The 26,742-nt window shown below is 33.5% G+C and overlaps 5 protein-coding genes across 17 annotated transcripts; 2 read left to right on the top strand and 3 right to left on the bottom strand.

Annotated features, from left to right (window-relative positions):
* The first annotated feature begins 993 nt into the window (after nt 1–993).
* nudt12 (nudix (nucleoside diphosphate linked moiety X)-type motif 12) lies at nt 994–4,368 on the top strand. Of its 4 annotated transcripts, XM_046871670.1 has the most exons (8): nt 1,137–1,307; nt 1,456–1,671; nt 2,075–2,646; nt 2,853–3,020; nt 3,111–3,224; nt 3,821–4,020; nt 4,093–4,183; nt 4,281–4,368. In XM_046871670.1, the coding sequence occupies exons 2-8, from the start codon at nt 1,466–1,468 to the stop codon at nt 4,283–4,285; spliced, it is 1,356 nt and encodes a 451-aa protein (XP_046727626.1). In that variant the 5' UTR covers nt 1,137–1,307; nt 1,456–1,465; the 3' UTR covers nt 4,286–4,368. The 4 variants fall into 4 exon arrangements, with proteins under 4 accessions (XP_046727624.1, XP_046727626.1, XP_046727625.1 ...); XM_046871668.1 differs by lacking the exon at nt 1,137–1,307 and adding an exon at nt 994–1,113 and having other exon boundaries at nt 4,093–4,368; XM_046871669.1 differs by having other exon boundaries at nt 1,138–1,264; nt 4,093–4,368.
* A 99-nt stretch (nt 4,369–4,467) lies between these two features.
* Nucleotides 4,468–14,321, bottom strand: LOC124400084 (interleukin-6 receptor subunit beta). 9 transcript variants are annotated; one of them, XM_046871659.1, is made up of 17 exons: nt 13,728–14,321; nt 13,322–13,395; nt 13,175–13,228; nt 12,460–12,561; nt 12,063–12,177; nt 11,416–11,549; nt 11,145–11,299; nt 10,885–11,047; nt 10,723–10,808; nt 9,409–9,625; nt 8,862–9,038; nt 8,310–8,411; nt 7,436–7,576; nt 7,208–7,348; nt 7,025–7,109; nt 6,824–6,905; nt 4,468–6,654 (listed from the first exon to the last, which is right to left on the bottom strand). In XM_046871659.1, exons 2-17 carry the CDS (start codon nt 13,371–13,373, stop codon nt 6,370–6,372), a joined length of 2,091 nt encoding a protein of 696 aa, XP_046727615.1. In that variant the 5' UTR covers nt 13,374–13,395; nt 13,728–14,321; the 3' UTR covers nt 4,468–6,369. The 9 variants fall into 9 exon arrangements, with proteins under 9 accessions (XP_046727615.1, XP_046727613.1, XP_046727617.1 ...); XM_046871657.1 differs by having other exon boundaries at nt 13,733–14,321; XM_046871661.1 differs by having other exon boundaries at nt 13,175–13,225; nt 13,728–14,320.
* Nucleotides 14,322–16,877: 2,556 nt separating this feature from the next.
* On the bottom strand, nt 16,878–18,347 carry zgc:101664 (uncharacterized protein LOC450064 homolog). Of its 2 annotated transcripts, none has more exons than XM_046872397.1 (2): nt 18,211–18,347; nt 16,878–17,952 (listed from the first exon to the last, which is right to left on the bottom strand). In XM_046872397.1, exon 2 carries the CDS (start codon nt 17,901–17,903, stop codon nt 17,178–17,180), a length of 726 nt encoding a protein of 241 aa, XP_046728353.1. In that variant the 5' UTR covers nt 17,904–17,952; nt 18,211–18,347; the 3' UTR covers nt 16,878–17,177. The 2 variants fall into 2 exon arrangements, with proteins under 2 accessions (XP_046728353.1, XP_046728354.1); XM_046872398.1 differs by having other exon boundaries at nt 16,878–17,949; nt 18,211–18,335.
* Nucleotides 18,348–18,353: 6 nt separating this feature from the next.
* Nucleotides 18,354–23,236, top strand: srp19 (signal recognition particle 19). Its single transcript, XM_046872399.1, has 5 exons — nt 18,354–18,514; nt 18,803–18,878; nt 20,910–20,981; nt 21,148–21,256; nt 22,767–23,236. The coding sequence occupies exons 1-5, from the start codon at nt 18,477–18,479 to the stop codon at nt 22,895–22,897; spliced, it is 426 nt and encodes a 141-aa protein (XP_046728355.1). The 5' UTR covers nt 18,354–18,476; the 3' UTR covers nt 22,898–23,236.
* A 1,928-nt stretch (nt 23,237–25,164) lies between these two features.
* Nucleotides 25,165–26,486, bottom strand: LOC124400385 (protein FAM240B). The gene is made up of 3 exons (XM_046872180.1): nt 26,385–26,486; nt 25,977–26,130; nt 25,165–25,449 (listed from the first exon to the last, which is right to left on the bottom strand). The coding sequence occupies exons 2-3, from the start codon at nt 26,096–26,098 to the stop codon at nt 25,341–25,343; spliced, it is 231 nt and encodes a 76-aa protein (XP_046728136.1). The 5' UTR covers nt 26,099–26,130; nt 26,385–26,486; the 3' UTR covers nt 25,165–25,340.
* Nucleotides 26,487–26,742: the final 256 nt, after the last annotated feature.

Genomic DNA, 26,742 nt, shown 5'->3' with positions numbered 1-26,742 from the left:
ATATGTACATACTGTATATAATTCTTGATTAAAACATGTTTGTGTCTTAATGAAGTAGATGTGCCCTGGTGCCTTACATTAGGGGACCAAAACCACGGCCCTCTGAACAATGCCAGTGATAGATTTTGAACATTTAATTTTCAACTCATATAATATCAGTATTTAATAATAAAGTTTGGCTTTCAAGCTTGAATTTCCCTTATTCATTAATAATTATATAATCATATTTATTCATGAATATATTCATATTTATATTCTTTAGCACATTTTCATGTAGTGTTATTATTATTATTTTTTTTCTAATAAAGTTCCAACCTAACTATCGATATCGGTAAAATCCACTATTATTATTATTATTATTATTATTATTATTATTATTATTAGTTATCATTTTCTTACTGCCACTGCCTTATAACTATTTACTTGTTGTACACACACACACACACACACACACACACACACACACACACACACACACACACATACACACACTCACTCACTCACACACACACACACACACACACACACACACACACACACACACACACACACATATATTTATATTGATTTTCATAGCAATGAATAAGAAAAATGTCATTATGACAGAGTAATAATGCTCTTCTAAGATATATGTATATATATATATATATATATATATATATATATATATATATATATATATATATATATATATATATATATATATATATATATATATATATATATATATATATATATATATATATATATATATATATATACATTTTATATGTAATGTTTATTTGTCTGTACGATGCATAACAAAATAATAGCATTAGGAGGCATAATAAATGCATTTTAAATCATAATAAAATGTTAGTGTCCCCTGAACGTGACCATCTGGATGGACTACACAGAAAAAAAAATGTCAGACCCCTGCCTCAACCACTAGGGTCCGCATGTGAACTGGCTTGCCAGGCCAATGTGTCACGTGATGTGTACGTCATCAACATGCGGCGGCCGACTCTTGTTTACAAGTGTCTGAAATCACACCCTATTTACTACATAGTGCACTTTTTGTGGACTTTTGTGCATTGTTTTGATTCCCGTCTAAAACACTGTGGAGAATATCTGGTGACGTTATTTACATTTCTACATTTACACAATAAAATAGGTTCGAGTCCAAGCAATAACCTTTATAGTGTAAACACATTGTAGGGAATAGGGAGTAGGGCACCATTTCAGACGGAAACAGTCCACCTTACTTATGCAACCCTATACCATGGTGCATAGTACATTCTTTGCGACTTTGGAGTCAGATTTGAACGGTTAACGGTTAACTTTTAATAATATTAAACATATTCTTGCATATACTTTATGCCTAAAACCTACTAAGCATATATAAACATACAATTAAACATCCATTTATGTATGCTCCAATGTTTTTTATAATTATTATTTATTATTTTGTTTCAGTACTTAAGACATGACAAGTGTTCAGATGAGTGCTAAGGATGAGCTGCTTGAACAGTTCCTGGATTATGCTTCCAGGGGGGACTTGGCCACAATTTCCAGTATGATCTCTCACTCCAGTCAGCTACTCAATGAAAGTGGGAGACAAGGATGGACAGCCTTAATGCTGGCTGCGAGAAACGGACACTTTGATGTGGTAAAAGCGCTACTTTTAAATGGGTACGTTTTCTAATGTTTCCTTATAATCGTTTGTTTCATGACACAAAGGTATGTGTGTAGTCTCAGCATTACCAGAGAGACTGTAACGCAAGGACCTAAACCTCACTTGCCATCACACTGCTTGAAGAAAAATGGCATATAACATAATATAAAGTGGATTTTTTAAAGTTTTGTCTCGACACAACTTGTACAGAGTGAAACGAAACAACGTTCCTTCTGGACCAAGATGATACATATAATATATAAAACATAATATACAGATGAATATATATATATATATATATATATATATATATATATATATATAAATCTTAGATAGGCAGAGTCTCTCAGCTGTGTAAACATTTAATGATAGTGTTAAGTGTAAAGTTCCTTGACTAAAATAAACCTTTCTTGTCGACAGGTGTAATAAAGACTTGATGAATAAGTCTGGCCAGACTGCCCATGACATAGCGAAATTCTGGGGACACCGACACATTGCTCGTTTTTTATCTAGCAGTGGAGATGGCACGCTTAATGGAATTCTACCAAGCAATAAACCTCCAGAGAATGAAAGTTACTTCAGTAGAGAATATCTCAACAGAATGAGTGATAAAAGGACTGATACAGAATGGCTTTCGGCTAAACAGGCTTCTTCTGAAACTGTGTTCATTGTGTTTTATAACTTGGATCCTTTTGTTAAAACAGAGCAAGAAGAAATGAATGAAATTCAGTCCAAGTTAAAGCTTTACAGGTTTGGAAGGGACTCTGTGAAAGATGTTCTCGAAAAAAGTGACACAGTGGTTGTTTTTTTGGGAGTAGAAAAGCGGGAGTGTACTACTTCTTCGCCGGTGTTGAAGGAAGACGGACTCATTGCGTGGTTTGCTCTAAATACCAGGGAGAATCCCACAGAAAATCTTAAAGTCACAGCTTCAAACAGCTTCTTCCTTACAGGACCAATGCCAAGGCTCTTAATGCTAAATGAAGATGAAGCAGGTGGGCCATCTTTTTGATTAGGTCTACATGCTTTTTTAAATGTTTTTTATATCTTGCTTTTTTTTTTTTACTTTATAAGTGACATTTGAAGATCGAATATTAGCAGTAACTTCTGAAAAATTGTAATTCCATGTATCTGAATCTCCTGTACTTGGTTTTCTCTTTTAATCCACACATCATTGCATTTAATTCTTTGACATGCACAGGTATCATCGCACAAGCCAGGTCTGTCCTTGCATGGCACAACCGGTACAGTTTCTGCCCAACATGTGGTGGTAAGACCAAAGTGGATGAAGGAGGTTACAAAAGAACTTGCTTAACAGAAGGCTGCAGGAGTCTCCAGGGAATCCACAATACCTGTTATCCTAGAGTTGGTAAGTAACCTCCATGTTTCTTCTCTCTAGCAAAAATCATGATCTTCACTAGTGAAATAATCACTAGATTTATCGGCTTCTTTACTACAGATCCTGTTGTGATCATGCTGGTCCTTCACCCAGATGGAAATCGGTGCCTACTAGGAAGAAAGAAGGCATTTCCTCCAGGAATGTTTTCATGTCTTGCTGGGTTCATTGAACCAGGTAGATGAAAATCAGAAGTTTGCACTAAACACAAAATGTAGGACTCTCTTTTAAGTATAACAATGGGATAAAAAAATACTTATTATAAAATCAGGGAGAGTCAATAGTGTTACTTTTTAATTAAGTATTTTTTTTTGAGGGAGCAGACCGACAGTGGATTTTACTGATACCGATAGCTAGGTTAGATCGAACCGAAAAAAATCAACCAATAGTTTTCAAAATGGATTCTGGATAAAAAACAAACACTCCTTGTAAAATAGTGCTGAACTTTATTACAAAAAAAAAACAAAACTTAGTGAATTATAAAAATATATAAATTAATAAATACCATTGTTAGCCAACAGGGTACCGGTGAAAATTGGGCCGAAGGAGGAAGAAGAAATTAATAAATATAATTATTAAATGATAAAATTATAAATAACAAATATAATATACAGCGCTCTTCGTGTAGTCTCGCGTGTAAAAACAAAAAAGGCAGCACGCGATGATTCGCCTCTAGATGTCGCTCTTGTAATGACACCAGACCTGAAAACAGAAAAACTACCACATCTGGTGTTTTTTTGTAACTGATTAGGTTGATGTTCTTCTTAAAACAGGTGAGAGCATTGAAAATGCAGTAAGGAGAGAGGTTTTTGAAGAAAGTGGAGTTACTGTTGGCCCTGTCCAATATATTTCCTGTCAGCCATGGCCAATGCCTTCATCGCTCATGATCGGTTGCTTTGCAGTAGCAGAATCCACAGACATAAAGGTGGACAACAATGAAATCGAAGATGCTCGCTGGTTCACAAGGCAAGAGGTAAGTGTCTGAATTTTTGACTTTTTTATTTTTATACATTTGAGAAACTTATTAACATATTACATTTTGCAGGTAATAGACGCTCTTGTGAATGGTAAACAAGCATTTTTTTCCATGCCTCCAAGACAAGCTATTGCCCATTACCTCGTGAAACACTGGATTGGTATGAACTCAAACCTTTGAACTAAATGTTAATGTGAAATTTAACAGAATGAAATGAATGAAATTTAGTGAGGTTTTTTTTTTTTATGTTTGTGTAGTATGAGAGTGGGAGATGGGACCTAAAAGTGCATCTTACAGCCGTAATCTTAAACCAAATCTCTATTAAATTCATATAATAATTATAAATTAAATTGTATTATTGCTTTAGAAATAGAAGTGACCAGACTATCCTTTTAAAAGTCTTTAAAAATCACTACAGCTTTCTCTTAAAATTAGCATTTGTTCATTTTCTTCCAAGGTATTACCAGCAAGGTTATCTCTTGAAATCATGACAAGGTAACCTATAACTCGTTGATATAAAGGAGTTGAGGTTGTAAATTGATAGGGTTATAGGGTCTGCCTTGTCAAAACTAAACTTCCTCTAACAGCTGATAAATGGCGAAATCCATTCCATAGTACAGCTACTCAAGCAAATGACTCGGCTGTTCCACCATGTACAGATATAATTAACAAGCACTTATGTGTAGAAACCAGAGTTTGCTTAGGCCACAATGCACTGCTCCCTCAACCCTGAAGACACCTTGTGATTTGCTACTTTAAATAACTGTAAAACAAGCAATAGGTCTAAGGTTATGAGTTCAGACATCATTTTAATAAAGATACAAACCATAACAATATAAATAACATAAATGAACAATAAACATCAATTATAAAAATGAGGAAGGAGGTGAAATTGACAAGGATTGTGGAGAGACTGTGAGAAAGATAAGATAAAGATTCCGTTTGAAATCTTAGACAACAAACATGGCAGTGTAGCAGAAAATCTGTTTGTTCAATTTATTACACAAATAAGAAAAAGCATAGCCTGTAAGAGAATGTTACACACTGATATCATATGTCTTGTCTCTACTGCTGCACTTAGGACATTTATTCCAAAAATCTATTAGAAATAAGTATACTACATAGAAATTTCACGAGATTTGAGTGTACTGGTCTGTAGCACTGACTGAACATGAGTGGTACATTGCGTGGGCCATGAATAATTGAGAAGACTACAAATTTTTATAGGAGAATATTACACCACTCTGCTTTACTTTTATGATCTGGTGTAAACTGATGCTGTATCTTTTCATTAGTGGCTACATTAGTGGCTACACTGGCACTTGCAGGACATAGAGCGATACATACAGCTTTGTTGTTGGTTATCATTGAGTCGATGTTGACTCATGGTGACTCTGTGAAAAGTAGTCCTGAATTCTAAACCAGAATTCTTTGCCAACACTATAGTCCAAGATGCCCATCTTCTTCACTTTCCAACTATGGTCAGTTTGACAGCAAAGGATGAAGGATGGGCCTGAATTCTTTTTCACTATGTTATTTCAGTTATTTTTACCTTTTAAATATTTTTTTCCAAATGGATGCAAATGTGTGTACTCTATACTGTTTAATGTCATGTGATGTGTAAATCATTAAAGAAAACTTGAGGTCATTTGAAACGTATACATCATACACTGTGTAATATATGCTGCTATAAGGATTGACTGATGTATCCTTTTGTGAAGCGGAGGGAAATTACCAGTCTGAAGCTGATTGTTGTTTTATAACAGCATATGTGAATGTGCACATACCACAGCAGTTTTCCAGGGATTACTATTTTTAAATGTAAAAAACTACATACATCTTATATGTTTTATATTCACAATTAGTGTTATAACTTGACACCTTCATATCTGAGAACTCAGCAGTGTGTTATAAATCATTATGCAGAAATGATCTGTAATTAGAGATCATTTGTAGCTGTTATAATGTAGTATTATAACCACAGTATTGTTCTATAAAATTATCAATATCTATAAAAGAGAAAAAACAACATACTGTTTGTAAATAATTTTTATTAAAAATTGTAAAGTTGTAACTTGCTGTGGTATAGCAGAAATAAAACACTTTGGGATGTGATAATGCACACTCAGTAAAGTGTAGTTGCATTTTCATGTAGTATATTAACAATGTATAGCATTAAATGGATATTATACAAATTAGAATGGGAAACAAAGTGAGAGTAAAATGGATATGGGAGGCTATATACAGAAAATATTGAGTAAATAAAATCAAACCTGTCTCAAAATAATAAGAAGCCATGATAACTGGCTATAAGGTTTCTGAACTGCTGGTAATGCTTTTGCCCAATTATTTGTTTTCTCTTGGAATCTCACAGGTTTTAACATAACCAAACTTGGCATGAAGCATAGGCATGTCAACGTACTCAGTAAAACCAGGCATAGAATTCTCTAAACTGTCTTCATTTTCAATTGGGTTCTTGTCTGAAAGGGAAATCTTGGATATGGTCATGTCTTCATCAAATTCCTCTCTATCTAAGGACATTTTTGGCTCTATCTGAATATGGCTTTTTTCAATCAGGTGACTGTTCAGTGAGAAATCCTCCAGTTTCAGCACATTCTCCACAGCCTCCAACTGTCAAACAAATCAAATTAAATGAACAGATGTCTGTAACCACAGTAAAGTTGCCTCAAGTGATTAAAAAAAGCATGCATACACAAAACTCAGAAGAGAGAACATATAGTTCAATTCATATAATATTGATCACTGCTGTAGATGAAATGAGAACACAAGAAGTTTTTACCTTTTGAGGAGAATTTAGCAGCCAGTGTCCAATAAGACTATGTCCAGGGTTAGCAATTTTGGGGAAAAAATAATCTTTATAGCTGTGAGAAAGAATGTTAGAATATGTAAATACAGATTTAAATTTTTAATCAACAGATTTAGAGAACAAGACTGAATAAGTATGAAAGCATGAATTAATTAAACACAATAGGCTACTTACACGGATCTGGAGAGAACTGAGAAAATGCCAAATGCAATAATAAGTACTACTATTGGAAGAGTAGCTTTTATTATTTCATCAGTTTCTGAAAACAATCATAAAAATGCAACCGCACTTATTATAAAAATAATCAAATGTATTGTTTTTACCAACATTGCTCCATTGCATAGAGGATTTACTCACCAAGAAGAGGTGTTGTAAATTCAGCATTTGCCTTTAAAAAGGTACCAAATGTAGTCTTGCCATAAATAGATACCATGTACTTGGCATTTGTCTGTAGGTTCTGGAATGAATGTTGCCACTGATGTGGGAACACTGTTATTGCTAAATAAAAGAATAAAATCATTTTTAACGCAGTTTGCTCAGTATTAGGATGTAAGTTTGAATTAAATATTGCATCTACAGACTTACAACTTGTTCCATCTGCACCACTTAACACAAGTCTGTAATGAAGGACATTTGTGGTTAGGGATTGTTGTTGCCACACCCACTTGACAGTTACAGAAGTTTTTGTCACTTTTACAGGTTGCAGGTGACCAATGTCCAAAAGGGCTGAAAGAAATAGATAAAAATGTGTGTGCATGCTATGTACATAGGTTTGGAAATAGTGCAAGTTATACTGTATACATTTTATTATTATTATTGTTATTATTTTTATTATTATTATTAAAAATAATAATAGTAGTAGTATACATGATATTGTATATTTTACAGATGTAGTGGGTGTTTGGAATATGTTAGTAGTTTATATAAGAGTCAAAAATGCAAAAACAAACAAAAAAGACAAAAATAAAATACAATAAATGTGTCTATACATCAGTGATTGCAGAAGTGCAAAAGAATATTAAGGCTACTTGTTTGATATACTTCAAAAAGATTATTAGATGTGATAATAATCTTTGTATGAAACAACATCTGACAAAATAAATAATTATTTTTTTTTTTTTTTATTTATAAATCAATTCTGGAACATATATTACATTATATTTGTATGAAATCATTTATGTTAAATGTTTTGTAAAATATCATAGCTCTTTTGGACCATTTTTGTAAGTATTATGAAAGAAAACAATATATACAAATAATAATAATATATATACACACACACACACTAAGGAGTTGGCACATTAGCTTTTTTTTTTAAATCTTTGACAGTCTAATCAAGTGGATCATTGGTGGTACTGTAGGTGTAGTTTTATGTTCAATGTCCTCATCAATATTTAGCACATCACAATTTAGTAAAAATTACATAATATAGTATTGGAATATGTGTATATTTACTTACTGCCATTCTCTACACTGGCATGAATTGTTTCTGGAGGTGCACACAGAGTCCCGAAAAGTGAATATACACTGATGCTGTAGGTATTTTGGGGCTTGATGTTACCTGAAATACAATTTGAGGCAGAAATAGATATTGAACCCATTTCAGTTACCACAACCTTTAAAAGTAAAACAAATTATACTATGTAATTTATGATTATTTACCAATTAAATTCTATAAATTTAATCCATGCTGAAGCAAGAATAATTGACTGTTTGGTAGGCATAAGTTATTTCTATTTCTTTCTCCTTACAGGGCTTATGTACTATTTTTGTGTTCCAAAATGAACACCTGTACTTATGTATGTAAAGATGCAGAGAAGACACTGTGTTTTGTATCAGTGGATGTAATTTCTAGCATCTGATTGCAGCAACTGCACCTAATTGTGACATTTTGGCTTAATCGTGCTGGTATCAAGGTTATATATTGGCGCACATTCACATATTTATTCATAAAAAAATATTTTCACTCATCTTCCTGGTGTACTCCTGAATTATCAGTTGCAGATTTTACCTGTCAGAACGGTTGAAAACGTTGAGCCGTTTAGTCTTTTCCATTGTTTAGAGGCAACATCACTAAAAGAGAACCACTCAATGGCGAACTCACTAACATTCACAGCTGTTGTCTCCCATCGAATCTTCAGTGAAAATGTTTCACCACTGGCCCAGAGTCCTTTTACCTTAGGCAGACCTATAAGTAATATTGTTATAATTTTATTTATTTATTTATTTTTTTGCTTTTCTTTGTTTGTTTATAGTGTGCATGCATTTTGAACTTGGTTTCATAAATTTTCAGTGGCTTAGAACATAATACTTAGGTAAATCAGAAAGGACCAATTTCAATTTACATTATAAACCATAATATAAACTGAAAGTAATCCTGTACCCTTTGAAAGGCACATAACATTCATGACACTGTATTGCATAAACAGGAAGCAGGGCTGTTTCTTCTAAAAGGCAGTTAAAGATCTTATCTAACATCTTTTGCAGAAACCGAAAAGTAACCTTATGTGTTAAAATGTGATGGTTTTTTTAGATCGTTAGAGAAGGAAAAGGCTCACTTTGAAAAACACCAGCACTGACTTGAAGATTAGCTGAAGGAGACTGTCCAGCTTTATTACAGGCCACTACTGTCAGGTTATAATCACCTGCAGTCATCTCTAAGGTTGCTTTCTGATCCGTAGTACGAATTGTTCTCTTCATACCTGGCTGTTTGGTAGGTGTGTAGGTTACCACGTATTCGAGAATAACTCCTCTGGCCTCCTTTATCTCCAAAGCCTAATGTACAGGGATTAACAGCATATTATAGTTAAACATGTAGTGAAAATTTTATTATTATTATTATTATTACTTGTAATCCCATTTACACAAATTGGGCCTCAGTCAACATTTGTGTAGTAATGTTTTGTGAAGATGTTTATGTAGGATACAGCGAATACAGTAGGATACTGCCTGATTTAAATTTTTGTAACACTGACTTTCTTTTTGCTTTAATGCTTGGGTTATGAATGGGAATTGATCATTAAGTTAAAAGCATATTCACCACACAATTGATTTGTAATTAACGATAGCCACAAAACTCTATAAAAGGCGAATGTCACAGAAAGCTGAAAGCACAAAATCAAGTTATTTTGAATCACATCTATGCCAGTGATTTAAAAATATTATTTAGCACCATATTACCACCTATACATGATCAAATATGGAGTTTATTTTTACAAATGTTAATTTGGTGTGAATTAAGTGAAATAAAAATGAAACAAATCAAGTGATCATGAGCATTACATAAGAAAACTGCTATGTTTAAATGACCTAGCAAGCAGCTCTCTCTTCCCAATGCAATTTCAGTGGCCTGCTAATGGCACACAACAAACCAGAGGTTTAAAGGGTAATTTATACTGGAATCAAAGACTGGCAAATAGCTTAAATTGCTTTTTGAATTAGTGCTGGCTCTAACGTGTTGTGCAGCATTAAAAGATAATGCCAAGCCTAATAATTTTTTAACCACCCAATATCAGCTGTGCCTTTGCATATACAGTACAAACACATAAAAGAATGACTAGTCATATTTGTTTTAATTTGTGTTATTCTGCATCCATGCTTTTTTTTTATATTTAATAGTTATTAAATTAATACAATATTACAGGGTCTACTGGGTTTTACACTTTGCTTTTATCAAATGTATATGTGCAGTTGATATAAACTTAAAATGCAATTTAGAAATACAATTGCAGCAACTTGTGCCAATTATGTGACATAAAAGCCTTATATGCAAATGTATACAAACTCCCAAGGGATTCAGATATTGTTTTTGAACAACAAATTTTTTCAAACAAGTTGAGTAATAAATGAGGCCCAGTGTAGCTTGAACTTACCTTCCAGATAAGTGTCAGCTTTTGACGCCTAAATCTGTTGCCAGTGGGCTCCACATAAAAACTGACAGAAGGTGCTGCAGTGGGAACTAAAAACAAAAATCAACTTTTTAGAGCAACTTCTTCTTGTTTATTTTTGGTTTTAACATTTCCTTTTCTACTTACAAGCTTCTAATGTCTTGCTTTGAAATTCTTCACTCCAATCACTCCATAGCCCATAACCCCCACTGCAGGAAACAGCAAGGCTGTACTGGCTAAAAGGCTGCAGGCCATCGATTACATATGAAAAATTATATTCTTCTTCTTCGTCATTGATAGAGTGTAAATCCTGAAAATGGATAGGTCTGATAATTTAAAAAAATCTTCATTTTTAGAACAACAAACTGCATTTCTTGTATATTTCTTTTGCCAAGATGTTCAGCTACCTTTAGTACTAAAAGCACCACTGTCCATTCTTCTGTAGTGGAGCTTTTGTAATGGATTTGGCATTTCGTGCTGTGCCAGTGACCTGTGTTCCAGGTTACATTTAATGATGTTACTGCTGGATTCACTGATGTGATGACAGGACATGGCGCTTGTGCTAAAACACACATTTGTTATACATTTATACATTTATTTGACAGAAATAAATTAATATGAGTAAAATGAGTACACAATGAGATATGTTCAGTGCAACTATAAGAATCGTGAACTTACTTATTGCTTTTAGGGATACTGCGTAGGCTTCTGAGATGAACTGTATTTGGTTGATGATATCCTTTGATATTATATTCATATTAAAAGCAGCAACTGGGTTAAAAATGTTTGGACAATGTATGAAGTTTTTACGTCTGAAAGAAGCCAACAAATTTTGTAAATTTTCTTGGTTGTAGTGATATTAAAAATGGAAAAATGGCAATAGAAAGCATAGATACAGAAGCTTCTGAAAATGAATTCTTTTCTGATAGATGTTTATGAATAAAATATGTAAAATAAAAAAAAATAATGTTTTTTCCCCAAAATGAAATACACACTCAGCTCCTGTGTATGTATGTATCACATATTCAAGTCAAGTCAAGAGGCTCTTATCATCATTTCTACCATATATAGCTGACGCAGTACACAGTGAAATGAAACAACATTCCACCAGAACCCTGGTGCTACATTAAACAACATAGAGCTACATCACACAACATAAAGTTACATAACAGAACACAGAGCAAGGACTAAAGTAAGTGTCCTTGCCACATAAAGTGCATCGTGTAAAACCTAGTGTAAACAGTGCAGACAGACACCACAAGACAGTGTGGGACAGATGCACAAAACATAACATTCAGAAGGTAAACAACGAAATACATACTTACTGACTGAAAATCAATGAGTTTATTGTTTTGGCTTTGCGTTTATTTAAATAAATCCATTTGCAGCCAAAGGATCTTTGTAGAACATGATAACGGCATGATGTATTCAAAAACCTGTCTGAGGTGGAGTGAAAATACAATTGAGCAACTGTATGACATCCATGCTCAAGTATAAAAAAATGATGAAATCCAGCCTTTATAACTACAGTACTGTACTTCTAACTGGATTGAATAAATAGATTGATTGATTGATAGGCCACTATATTCAGCCTAGAGGGAAATTAACAAAATCACAAAATAAATCATAATATACTGATGATATTTATCAAGCAAAACAAGAAAACACACAATGTAAACTGTACATTTAATAATATATATCAAGAATAATAAAACTGTTTACCCTGCCCATGTGGTGTTATTGAAGCACAGTCTTTTGTATCCATAACGCACACATTTCTGTGGTTCTCGCATTTTTTCAGGTGCTTACCACTCACAGTAAGCTCTTTAAACAATAAAAACATAACATTAACATAACTAGTAGTTACATTTTAAAATTACTTCTAAACTCTTCCATTTCAAAAAGCTAAAGAAATAGCACATTGGGTATTTATATCATTAGAAACGAATTACAAATCATCTAAGTTATGAGATCAGAACACATCATCTGGTAAAATCTATATATTTAGCCTATTGTAAAACAACATTTGCTGTAATGTCAAAGTGGTTTACACTTTTCACCAATTAGAGTTTAACTTCCCCCAAAACTTTTGTTTGCAATTTCCTTATAATGCCTGGAAATATATATTTGTACATTTCTGTGTACATAGTTGATCATTCATTAAATTGAGTGTATTGTGTATTATGCTAAATACTATTTAATTACTTTCATGTTACACATCAGTCTACCTGTATTTACGCGTGTTAGCACCTGCATTGTGTTTTTGCTGCACGGTTGTCTTTAACACAACACATTTCTTGCCATAGTACATTATACTCTATCAAACTAAGTTCCAAGTTCTTCAGATGTTTCAGTTTTTTAAAACACTGCTTGAATTTTTGACCTGAATTTCAATCCAAAAGTTAACTAAGAGCTTACAGAGCTTATAAGTGTTTACCTGCATAATTTTGTGTAAGTTCTTTTCCATGCCACTTTAAGGGAACTCCATCTACTTATTCCAAATATACAAGAATTAGACTTGAAATATTATATAGTATTTATTGAAGTATTTTTTTTTGTCTAGTTTCAGTACTATATTGCTTACACTGATATAGAGAGAAGATGCAGAAGAGCAGGCCGAAAGTGCATCTGCACATCTTCCTGTGCACTGAAAGCAACCTTAAAGAAATAATAAGTTTGTGGCATAAACATTATGACATTACATACATAAGTTTAAGGTTAAGAGTAAAGTTAAGAAATTAGAAGCACTTTTTTTTTTTTTTTAATTGTTCCTTGCAAAATTACATATAAAACAGCAAAAGTGAGTTGTTTTCATTGCAATTTATACACACAAAGACATTTTACTCATCTGTAAACAAAGAACAATTAAACGATTGAAATATTTTGTACAAACTTGTATTTTCCGTATTTACCAACAGACAAAATATCCAGAAAAAAACGCTTTAGAAAATCTAATCTAAAAGGTAAGGAAATAAAAAAAAACTACTTGCCCTACTTGTTATGATCTGACATCCGGAGTGGAACAGCCAAGAAATGGACAACGGTAATGAGTGAGTTGTTGAAAACTTTCAGTGGTTAGCACGGTTAGAGTGTTGCTCAATTACAGTGAATTGCGTGTTTCATGAGAAAGAATTTTGAATCAAGACCATGACTTTTCATTCTAGAGGCCAGATCCTGTGATATGCAACTAACATAGTATTCCATTGAACAGTTAGTTGAATACCAGCACACTTAATGTAAGTCTCAAAGAAAATAAACATGTATTTACTAAAATCGGCTCTTGAGGTAAAATGTTAATATTTCTTGGAAGATGTGTACATGAGTGACCCTTTTTTTACTGCAGACACATTGTATATCTTTGAAAACAGATTTTACCCATTTCTGCGCATCCATTTACAGCTCATGTCATACGTTATTTTGAGCTGTTTATTTTCTTAAAATTAGCAGTTCCATTTTTAATGCTTTGTAGATACAGCAGTTTGCTTATTTCTAAAAATGTTAATTATATGCAGTATTTACATTTTTTGTTTTACCAATTACCTTTATGTATTACAATATGATTTGTTTGTTGCTTAGCTCCATTTTAACAATTTAGTGAAAATAATTAACAAACATAAAAATGTAATTAAAATAAAAACCTTATTTACCAAAAAAGAGGGTGTAACGTGTCATATCCTGTGATAATCTCTTTTCAAAGTGCACCTGATTGCTATTATGCTAAAAAGCTTGTTGTGTTTTTGTAAGAACACTGGGCACAAGACAGGCATAAATCTCACACATTGACACCTAGGGAACATTTCAGTTAGCCAATATTGTACACATAACGATGTTTATATGCTTTTTCCGCTTATGAAGCCAAGGACTGCCAAGGATTTCAGTGATATAAGACACTTAAGGTCTTAAAAGTTAAAACCATTTGTAGCGCCACTGTGTGGCAGACTGGGGCATGATTTTGTGGATCGTTGTAGACTGGTGAAGTAACATCCTTTAAAGCAGGGGTCACCAACCTTTTTGAAACTGAGAGCTACTTCTTTGGTACCGATTAATGTAAAGGGCTACTAGTTTGATACACACTTCTGAAATAACAAATTTGCTCAATTTACCTTTAATTATATGTTATTATTAATAATTAATGATATTCATCTATGTGAAGACACCGATCATGTTAATAATTTCTCACAATAATTGTCAACAATGATTTAACAGGGTAAGAAACAAATAAATATCAATATGCAAAGCTTTATTTATATAACTTATATTAACTTATATAACTATATAAAAAACTTCATACCAATGCAAGTGTGATTTAAAAAAAAGAATAGCAACAAAGAAAATTAGATGCAGCTCACTGGTAAATGGCACTATGGTGAGCTATTTTTAGAAAAGTCACCATGTTGGTGACCCCTGTTTTAAAGTATTTAAGCATTATAGCTTAGCATACCTTTTCCTATTAGAGGGTTAAACACTGACGGTGAATAGGCACTAAGCAAACTCTAAGGCAACTTTAAAATGAGTTGACCTTCTGTTCTTTCAATATCGTCACATGAAACACCAAAGAGACATACATTGTGTGCATTTAAGATAAAGATGATACAATCCAACTGTATGCAAACACTGTCCTATATCTATCATCATTTTTCTTAGATGGGCTTTTGTTAATTTGCTTTCTGAAACCATTGTGAATTAAGTAGCCTGAGGTTGATATTATTATGTTAATTGCATCGGACCTGGTAAGACACTTTAAGGACTTTTGGCTTTTCAGTTCTATTTTTCCTACATTTAAGGATTGCTCACTCAGTGCCTATAAACTCTTAATGTGTGTATCATTAGTTAGCCTTGACTCTAACATGAAACAGCACATTCTGATGATGCATAATAAATCCTGAAAAAGATACTTCTACGTCTCTTGTTCTTGTCTCAAACAGCACCCTGTTTTTTATTTTACTTTGTTAATTCTTATTCTTTCTGCTAGTCCAACAAATTTGTCCAATTGCATATGTCTTTTCAGGGTAATGCCTAGAAAACTTGCAAAGACTTTCCACATATACACAGAACTTGGTATGCATCTGCAGGACCTAACCTGAGGCAAGGCAAAACCAATGTGCCAGCACCAGTTCTGGTCCGTTTACTGGTATCAATAGACAGTTTGTTCTCAAGAGTGTATAGACTGTAAAATCAAATACATTATGAAAGTGGATATGTGTATGCCTTCTGTCTATCACAGTCCTTCTGTCTATCACAGTGCTCCCCCCTCCCCCCACATTTAAACAGGTTTTACCTATTTTTGGCTCATCCATTCACAGCTCATGTCATATTATATTACGTGTTGTTTATTTAATATTCAAATTGGCAGTTCTACTTCAAATTCTTTGCAGATACAGTGCTACAGAGCAGTTTGCTCATTTCTAAAAATATATATCATTCAATCAGAGAATTAATACATTATTGTACTTGTTGTTTTGTATTCTAAAAACTTAAAACATACATCAGTTAAAACACAACAATAACTTTGTATGCACAAAAATATTTTTTTATTTTGCTGTATAACTGAAATTAACAAATTAATTACAAAAAAAATGACAATAAATCAAGAGTGCGCTTGGCGACTCCTTGAACATTTTTAGCGACCCCTAGTGGGCGTCGCGAACCCCCCGGGTTGGGAAACAGTGCTCTCTCATATCTAAACAGCTGAGCCACCAGCTGTCTACAAATGATATCTAAATACCTACCTCTTCCAAACGTCCTTAAATTTTTTATATATATTTCCTTTTCTTACTCTTTGAACTAATGAACCAAAATGTATATTGATCGCGGTGGGTGTCTGCCAAGTTTTACAATAATAAATGCAAATTCTAGTGTTCAGCTTTGTCACTTTTTACCATCTTAAACCATAATCAATACATTTTTGCCCAGCATCAATGTGTTCTAATTTAGATCCAATAAAAAAAATCACAAATTATGTATTGTACTTTATGTAATTTTTTTTAAGCCATTGTGTTCTGAAATATGATTGATAGTCAAGCAGTCTTTTTATTCAATTTATGATCTCCCAATAATATAATTATTTTAATTTTCTGAATTGTTGCAGGTGTTTTTTAAACACAAAAGATCCACAAAGAGACAAAGTTCCACAAAAGATCTTTAAAAAATAATAATTTTTATTAAAAATGTTTTACAATTCATAGCAGACAGACAATACAGTAAATCAGGAATTTAAAACTGCTTTAAAAAAGGATATGATGATGTACCACCCAGCATCATGCTTTAAATATATCATATATCATTATAATAAAGCTCTCAACGGGAGCATTAAAAAGTACTTTTTTAATTTTACCATTTTTGCTTTTTGTTTGTTTGTTTTTATTTGAACGAATGCACAAATGTGGAGTTAATGTTTTAGTTTTCATCACTTGTACTAATAAAATATCATGTTTAACTAATTACAGTTTAAAAATGTCTCCTAGTTTATGAACAGCTAAAGTGAGTTCCCCTGAGAGCTGGAAATTTTCTAGCAAGAACTTTCCTATATATTCACAGTATGTTATGTCACAGTACACCCAGATTTGGAACAAGTCTCTTTGATAATTGGCATTGCATGTCGGAAGTCTGGAGTGCTTCACAGCATGGCTGAGTTTAGACCAAACCTCTTCAATGCTCTGTGTAGCACAGTTCAGCTCAGAAATGATCCATTTCGCTCTCTGGTGCAGGTCGAGTCCATATTTCTGTACAGTTTTGTGGAACTCTCTAGAGAGGTCTTGTGTTTTTTGAGGTGTTTTTGTTTTTGGTGGGAAGACACACCATGTGCGTTTACATCTCTTTGCCACATTTTCAGAATCTGCCTTGAAGTGTGTGTCAACGTTTACTGGCAATGATATCGATTTCCTCTTACTAGTGTTCACACATTTTTCTTGATCATCTATACAGCGATTTGAAGAAAAAACATCTGGTTGATGAGGGGCATTTCCAAACCATTCCTGCTGGTTTAATGTAATAACTGGTGGAGATTTTTTAGGTTTAAGTGCACAGTTTCTGTCATTAGTAGAAGGAAACCAAGGTGTAAATGACGGCAAAACACGTCGAGGGAAGTCCTCCAGGGCCTTCTCACATATAGACACCAAATCACTCGATTTCTTCTGGTCACTTCTATAGTGTAAACACACATCCATCCATCCAATCACTGTACAGCTCTCGTCTCCTTCAATCCCGAAGCTTCTTCTTTAAAGTCAGAGCAAAGCAATAGTCATGAAATATTTATTTTGCAAACACAACATTTTTATTTAAATATGATTTTGCTTCTTCAACATCCAGTCTTATTGCACTAGCTTAGCTAGCAAGGTAACTAGCTTGCTACATACACAGCTGAAGTAGTTAGGGTTTGCCTGCTGTCATAATCAAATATTGCTGACACAGCAACCGTTTTACAAACCTTATAAATAGTTATTATCAACCTAACCTTTTACCCTATTAACCTACCTTAAGTTTAAGTTGTGTCAGCTAATGTTTGGAATGGTTTAGCTATACAAAGCTATACACAGTCTACCCCTTTGTCCCGGCGCAATACCACCTCCTGGCCAGCAAAGGCGCTGTGGACTGAGCAGAGGAAGCGTGCAGAAGCAACGCCGCTTCCTGTTTCTGTAATGATGAGGTATATGTAGCTTTTCAGAAATGTGAGCGTGTCGCTCCGGCAACATATTCGTCCAATATCAGAGTTTTACACCAGAAACCTAATATAACGTAAGATGGCTTATTTAACAACCAACCCTGCTGATGAAACCAGGTAAGCGAATTTATCAGCAGGTTGATTTGACAGAGAAAAGATCCTAATACAACATATGCAGCGTTAATTTTTTGTTCACATGAAAATGGGCTAAAAACACAGGCGACATGTGTGGTACAAAGTGTCTCTTTTTAAATGTTTTAAAAGCTAGCAAAAACATTCAGAAAATGGAAAGTCTGTGTGCAGAGTTGAAACACAGATTGTGTGTGTGTGTGTGTGTGTGTGTGTGTGTGTGTGTGTTTTTCTTCGTGCTAGTGTTTGACTAAAAATCACCATTCTTTCTTGCAGGTACTTGTGTTTATACCCAGCTTACATTAACAGTAAAAAGACATTAGCAGAGGGGCGAAGAATACCAGTTGAGAAGGTAAGACCCAGAGATAATATACTCAGCTTCTTAATTATTGTCATTTTTGATGTCTGTGATTGATTCATGTGAACGATTCGTTGAATTTGAACGAGTCTTTAATGTGACTCAGGAGAACGAGTCCCAAAGAGTGATTCGTTCATTTTTCCCACTTTACGCGCATGAGCAAAGCATCGCAGGACCTCTGTAGTTTATGTAGAAGAAACAGAATGGAGTAGTTTTAGTTCTCAACTCTTCCAGTACGAGTCGTTCGATCTTTTCTCAGGGGACACTTATATACGATATGCAGATATAAAATGCATGCATATATTCATTATTGAAATTATAGTCAGAGTTCGTTTTGGGGGAATCATCTTTTTAAAAATGTAACATTTTTATTTCATTTTTGATCAAAGGAATGAAATGAACTAAATGACTCATAAAAAGATTGGTTAATTTTGATGAACGAGATTCAAAGAAAAAAAAGTCACTTGAATTATCAGATCAGATCAAGGAAAATTTACTTTGGCAGGCCTTCCAGATAATTAGTTTCATAGAGGTTATGTGGTGTCGAATTGTATATTCAGATCATTGGGGACCCCCAAACACTACCATTTTATCTGTTTTGCACATTTGAAACACTACTATTTTTGTAACTTTGTCTCTGACTAGCCGTCTCACTGTTCATGGGGTAATAAATACTGCCCTATTCTACACATCGTTATTTCCCTAACAGTGCATATAGGCATTTTAAGATATGGTGCCAAGTAGACAAAAAAGACCCAGAAATGGGCAAATGAAAGACAAAAATTATATGAAAAAAAAAATCCAATAGTCCACATACCTGTGAAAGATCAGGCAATCATAGATCCTTGTTCCTTAAAAAAATTTAAAACTATAAGCTGCTACTTTTTCCCACATTTTGAACCCCGCGGCTTAAACAGCGAAGCGGCTAAATTATGGATTTTTACTGGGTTTTTCCCGGTTTCACAAACTTCAAGCCAAAAAACTGAACCCCATAACAATAGACCAATGAAATTTCCGAAAGGAAACGAAAAAACGCACCTCACCTGTGTTCTGAGCTGCACGGCTTCAGGAAAAAAACTTCCACCGATGGTGATTTTTAAACGCACACGATAAACTCCTGAGAGAAATAGTTGTGAAAGGAAGGAGGAAGACAGTGAACAATGACTTTCTTGGTCGGCTACTATTTAGATACAAGCCGTTGTAACGTGTTGAGTCTGGGTGAAGGGAGAGCTCGCTAACTCCAGTTGCAACAGAAATCATATAAGCACAGACAGGTTTCCAAAACTCATGCTTTTTTATTTTTCTTGGCTACAGCGTTACGGGTTAGTCAAAGAAACTTAGAAATGAGCATCAGAAAATAATGAGCACATAATCCTCAGTATCACACGCACACACCGGAAGAATGCAGTGACGTGCTGTTCCCAAAATGCCGCTCTGCTCTTAAAGGAGCCACAACATATTTCACCCGTTACACCGTGTAACAGACACTTTCTTTCGGTAAAGCCTGTGTAAAGTTCATTATACACAAGGTGCGGCTTATTTATGTTAAATATAAATATTTGTAAAATTATTATACAAGGGTGCGCTATATAGTCCGGAAATTACGGTAAATGTTCATTCACACTCGATTGTCATCCTGTTGATAAAATCTTCAAACAACCTTTATTTCACCTACAACTTAACTGCCATTTCCTGAGTTTAAATTTTACAATTCACATGTAATATTGTATGTAAATAAATGACCAAGTATAATATTTTCTGTCTCATTTGTTTAATTGGGTACTGAAAATCTGATATTTATTCAGATATTTTTTAAAGAGGTCACAAACGTTTAAGCATCATTGTATGCGGGGTTGTTTATAAAACATTTTCTTTAAGCAGTGGTTAGATTTCACAAATTTGTGTGAAGTTTATATACTTAAGCACATATGTTTTTGTACATTATTATTTCTTTTGTCAGAAATTTTATCTTTCTGGATTTTGTAACTTTTTGGTTTATATTAATCTATCAAAATTCTCTTCAAGGCTGTGGAAAACCCTTCCTGTGCTGAAATCAAGGATGTCTTAACTGCAGCAGGGATGAATGTCAGAGTTGAGGTACTGTATGCAGGTTATTCACGTACACAACGTTTTGTTTTATTTATTTTTATTATTATTATTAAGATATACTCTCTGTACTAAGTTGTTATTTATATATACATTCTGTAATCTAATCTACAGGATCTTTTTTTTCTTTTTTTCTCTTTGGGTTTCCCACATACAGAACAAACTGTATCCAAGAGAATGGAATAGAGACGTACAGTTCAGAGGAAGAGTGCGAGTTCAAATCAAACATGAGGATGGACGTTTGTGTCAGGAGAAATTCACCTCTAGTAAGTGTCAATGCAGCTTGTGTTTAATCTAGCATAATACTATATTATTACTTACACCCCTCTGTATATTAGTATTTTATCCAGCTTTTATTTCGACTTGGTATTGTGAAAAATCAGTTGCATATGCCAAAACTCTGATTGATGAGGTAATAATATCCTGCCTTGCATTATATAAGCATCAGGTTTGTGTTTACATTTGTGAAGGTTTTTACCACTGTTCTTACTACAGTTCCCAGTATCAGAACTGAACAAATTATAATGACCTGTAAATACATCCATATGAAGATGCCATTACACCGAAACCTTGTAATTCGCTTAAAATACTAGTTTGTCAGCCTGTTGCATTGGATTAAATGCTAATTTCTACTAGCTTCCCTTTTAAGTGTCACTCTAACCACAGGGTGACCGTAGCTTCCTTAAACACTGGTTTATTGTATATGGTAGTTTCAGCTTATGATGCAAATCAATTAGTTAGATGTGACAAATTTTGTTTTGTTTTGCAGTAGTTCACGTGAATCTTTGTGTAAATGTCTAATTTGGGCTGCAATTACGACATTTCTGCTTGATTGTTTTTACGTGGTTATTTTTTAAATAATGCTACATTGGTATGATTAACTCATGGTTAAAATCCTTTTTAATTGTTTCAATTTGCTGTGTCCCAAACAAACTGCTAGGAAGGGATAACACATCAGAGTTTGGCTTGAACTCAATACAAAGATTATACTCTTGACTACTATAGTAAGAATCAAAGCATTTCAGAGAGAACAGCATGTCGTCTGGTTTGGCGAATATCACTTTCTGCAAAAGAATTTGGCATCAACGTGGACCCAGCCTACCATGTGTCAACAGTTTGGATGGTTGGCGGTGGTGTACTGATGTACGGCACACACTGCACCCCTTAGCACAAGCTAAGCATTGTTTGAATGCCACAGACTATTTAAATATTGTCGCTGGCCATGTGCATGTCATCATGCCCACAATTTACCCATTTTAATTTCAGCACGATCGTCTGAAAGCAAAAGTCACTTTGAATTAGTTCCATGAATATGACCATGATTCCTGAGTTCTTCAGTGGTCTCCTGGTCATCAGAGCTGAAACTAAAAGAACACCCTTTAGATGTGGAAGAATGGGTGATTAGCAGCATGAATGTACATGTATTAAAGCCATGAAGTAACCATGTCTCCATGACCAGAATCTCGAAGGAATGTTACCAACATTTTATGTAATCCATGTTATGAGAATGGAGTCTGTTCTGTTAGTATGGTGTTATTTTTAATGCTAGTTAAAGATCTACACCAAAACTCTATAAATCACACCAAATTTATGCATGTATCTATTACCACTTACCAACAAGGGAAATGCTCTTACTGATTATCCCATGTTAAATGTGTTTGGTCTGTGTTACCTGTGCAAAACGCTGTAACTGTAAGAGTGCTACTAAGGTGGATCTAGGGATTTTCACTTCCTGTCTGTGCTTTATGGTGATGTGATATTTACTTTGTTTTTCAGAAAACGATATTATGTTCTACGTGGCTGAGATGATTCCAAAGTTAAAAACAAGAACACAGAAGAGTGGAGGAAATGAAACAGGAGCACAACAAGGAGAAGGAGGAAAGAAAGGAAAGAAGAAGAAGAAGTAGTTGTATGCTCCCGAAGGAAAAAAAACTCTTTACATGTAAACTTGAAGATTTGTCTTTACAGTTGTATTTGATTCTCTTGCGTGTCTCGCCAGTACTGACCAGACCAGAACACTTCTGTGTGTAAAATCTTTGTTGACATTATAATTTTATGATAAAAACTTATAAGCAAAATCCCAAGATTATTTGAAAACCTTTAAACTTTTAGTGCTTGAATTGAAGTATTAAACATGTTTCAAATGAAAGCAAAATAGAAAGGGCTTTGTTTGCAAGTGTAGAGTAATTGTTCATACAGCTATGAATGTCTTTTTGAGCAACAAATAAAAATAAAATACACCAGCAGCTGTTTGAGTAAATATCTTTTATTTCCCCATTATCTGATTTTTCTTCTTGTTAAGAAGCCAAATATGAAACGTGTGTGTGTGTGTGTGTGTGTGTGTGTGTATATATAAAATATACACACACTATGCACACTTTTTTTTTTTTTTTTTACATTTTCATTTGGTTTGGCTACATTAGATTTTTACAGAAATATATATTTTTTTTTATAATTGTGGTAAATCGTAATCTTGTGCATGATCTTTGTGGCATTTTGGCTTTTTAAAACCCATTTGGTGACTAGAGAATTTTTTTTGCGAAAGTTCTCATTTAAAAAGTTATCAGGAGGAAATATTTATTGGGTTTCATGTATACAATTATGCCATTTGTAAGTTACGATTATTGAGAGCATGTTACTATAATTACATTTATACAACTGAACTGTACACAATTTGTAAATTTCCCTGTTGTCAGTCCATCAGTGTCTGCTATAGGATCAGTACTGAACAGATGTTATTAGTGTGATGGATCATTCATATCACAGTGATTCAAATAGTAGTGGGTGAGGTCCAGGAGGTTTAAATACATTGTAGGAGTACTGTTTTAAATAAAACACAATTTTGTGATCTAAAACCACACATTAACAGTTAGTGACACTGCAGCACTGAGAAACATCCACCATCATCAATAATATCTATTCAGTAGTGGTAATCTTTTTATTGTTAAAGTATATAAGCCAGGTATCAATTCTGTCTACAAATTTAACTGAAAGATGTGCATTCTATTAAAATGTTTATAGGTAAATATAGATAGGTAGATGTATTTAAAGCACATTACTTTTCTTTAACATCTGAAAATAGTTGAAACTATTGTTAAGGTCTAAAAAATGTAATGTAAGACTGTAAGACAATATGCTGCCAGTTTATTCAGAATGCGATTTCAAATAAAGGTAGGAGCCACAGACATACTGTCAAGATATATATAGAGAGCAGATGCTTGTGTACCAGTTTATTGAAAGCAGCCCAACCAGCTAGAACACCAGACATTTACTAACAAACATAAATGTCTAACATTTACGTATTCAATAAATAATATAAACAACATGTTATGTATGAATAAATTAACTTTTATTTTATATTGTTATCTGCTCCATAGCCAGTAATCCAGAGTAATGTGTAAAGGGAAGCTCATCTTAAATCATTCCTGATCATGCTGCTTGACCTTTGGTGACATGGCCTGCGTGTCATTGATGTTCTTGATATGTTTTGTTTGGTTCTCAAGTCTCATTAGCCATTCGTCACGAAGCCTAGATAAACACAAAGTAGAATAAACATTTACGTCGTGGTGTCGCATTTATCCAGGGGACATATGTTGTCAACCAGTGACAGAATGACAGAATGCAAAATAATATGAATAGCCAACTGAAATTATTCTAAAATAATATACATTACAAACATATAAACTTTATTGAACTGTAACAGGCACCATCTAATTTTCACATCTCTTGGATTAGTTTCTTGGATTAGTTTAGTAGAAGTAGCAGTAATAATAATAATAATAATTATTATTATTATTATTACTATAACAAGGTTTAATACGTAGCATTTACAAAGCATCTTTCATATCTATTCAGTAGTGGTAATCTTTTTATTGTTAAAGTATATAAGCCAGGTATCAATTCTGTCTACAAATTTAACTGAAAGATGTGCATTCTATTAAAATGTTTATAGGTAAATATAGATAGGTAGATGTATTTAAAGCACATTACTTTTCTTTAACATCTGAAAATAGTTGAAACTATTGTTAAGGTCTAAAAAATGTAATGTAAGACTGTAAGACAATGTGCTGCCAGTTTATTCAGAATGCGATTTCAAATAAAGGTAGGAGCCACAGACATACTGTCAAGATATATATAGAGAGCAGATGCTTGTGTACCAGTTTATTGAAAGCAGCCCAACCAGCTAGAACACCAGACATTTACTAACAAACATAAATGTCTAACATTTACGTATTCAATAAATAATATAAACAACATGTTATGTATGAATAAATTAACTTTTATTTTATATTGTTATCTGCTCCATAGCCAGTAATCCAGAGTAATGTGTAAAGGGAAGCTCATCTTAAATCATTCCTGATCATGCTGCTTGACCTTTGGTGACATGGCCTGCGTGTCATTGATGTTCTTGATATGTTTTGTTTGGTTCTCAAGTCTCATTAGCCATTCGTCACGAAGCCTAGATAAACACAAAGTAGAATAAACATTTACGTCGTGGTGTCGCATTTATCCAGGGGACATATGTTGTCAACCAGTGACAGAATGACAGAATGCAAAATAATATGAATAGCCAACTGAAATTATTCTAAAATAATATACATTACAAACATATAAACTTTATTGAACTGTAACAGGCACCATCTAATTTTCACATCTCTTGGATTAGTTTCTTGGATTAGTTTAGTAGAAGTAGCAGTAATAATAATAATAATTATTATTATTATTATTACTATAACAAGGTTTAATACGTAGCATTTACAAAGCATCTTTCATATTATTAGTATGCTAATTTTGAAAAGTTTTATATATAAGTATAAAAGTGAAAATATATTTAAAAAATGTTTTGCAAATCCTTTATTCTACGCTGTTAAACACTTATTATTATTCGAAAATAAATAAATCAATATGAAAAGCAATGTAATTATAATTGATTTATTTTTACATATTATATATTATAATATCAAATGTAGAAAGTTTTGTTCTTACTTTGACAGAGCACTACTCTTCATCCTAGATTCTTCATTCTCTGTGATCTGGACATGATTTGAAATTTTTTTCTCCCAATATGCTTTGATAAATAATTTGTCATGGATTAGTGCTGCACTCATGTTCGGTTTTGGGATCTTGCACTCCTGAGACACTGGAGACAAGCAAAAATAATCAAATAATCAAATCGAACGTTTAACTATATAAACTAAACTATAAAAATCGTTTCCACATGCAAAGTTAACTCTAGGTTTTCGCTAGACCCGGTAATCTTTTTTTTATTGCTGGTTAATATCAGCAAAGTAACACAGAATTAGATAAAACTTATGATGACTAGCTCGCTCTTGCTCTCATTATCCTGTGTAACCACAAATATCTCTAATAGTGTCTCTAAAATCAAAAGATTACCTTTTAAGCTCTTTTCCCAGAGAAGTGTATTTATTGACTGCGCAGGGAATCAACTGTGCAAAGGAACAAAATGATTGAGATATGTTTGGAAGCCTCAGTGGAATCATGCTACAAATTCCCAGTGTGCAGTGTGTTACATCCATTGACACTTAGTTTAGTGAAAGCCCATAACAGTATTACGGTACTCAACAGGTGCCACAAAGTTATGTACACTGTACAGTATCAGGGTTGATAGCATTGCATGTTCTGCTAAGTGTCACAAGAGATTTTCAGCATCAGCTTTTATTGTACATGCACATCATGTCACAAGAAGCTGGCAGGACAAATGAGAATACACAAGCAGCAAAGCAACGCTGCT

Source organism: Silurus meridionalis, chromosome 17 (assembly GCF_014805685.1).
Source record: "Silurus meridionalis isolate SWU-2019-XX chromosome 17, ASM1480568v1, whole genome shotgun sequence".
In the NCBI taxonomy this organism is placed as follows: domain Eukaryota; kingdom Metazoa; phylum Chordata; class Actinopteri; order Siluriformes; family Siluridae; genus Silurus; species Silurus meridionalis.
Note: the sequence above shows the minus strand (reverse complement) of the source record. Positions and strands in the feature narration are given on the sequence as shown.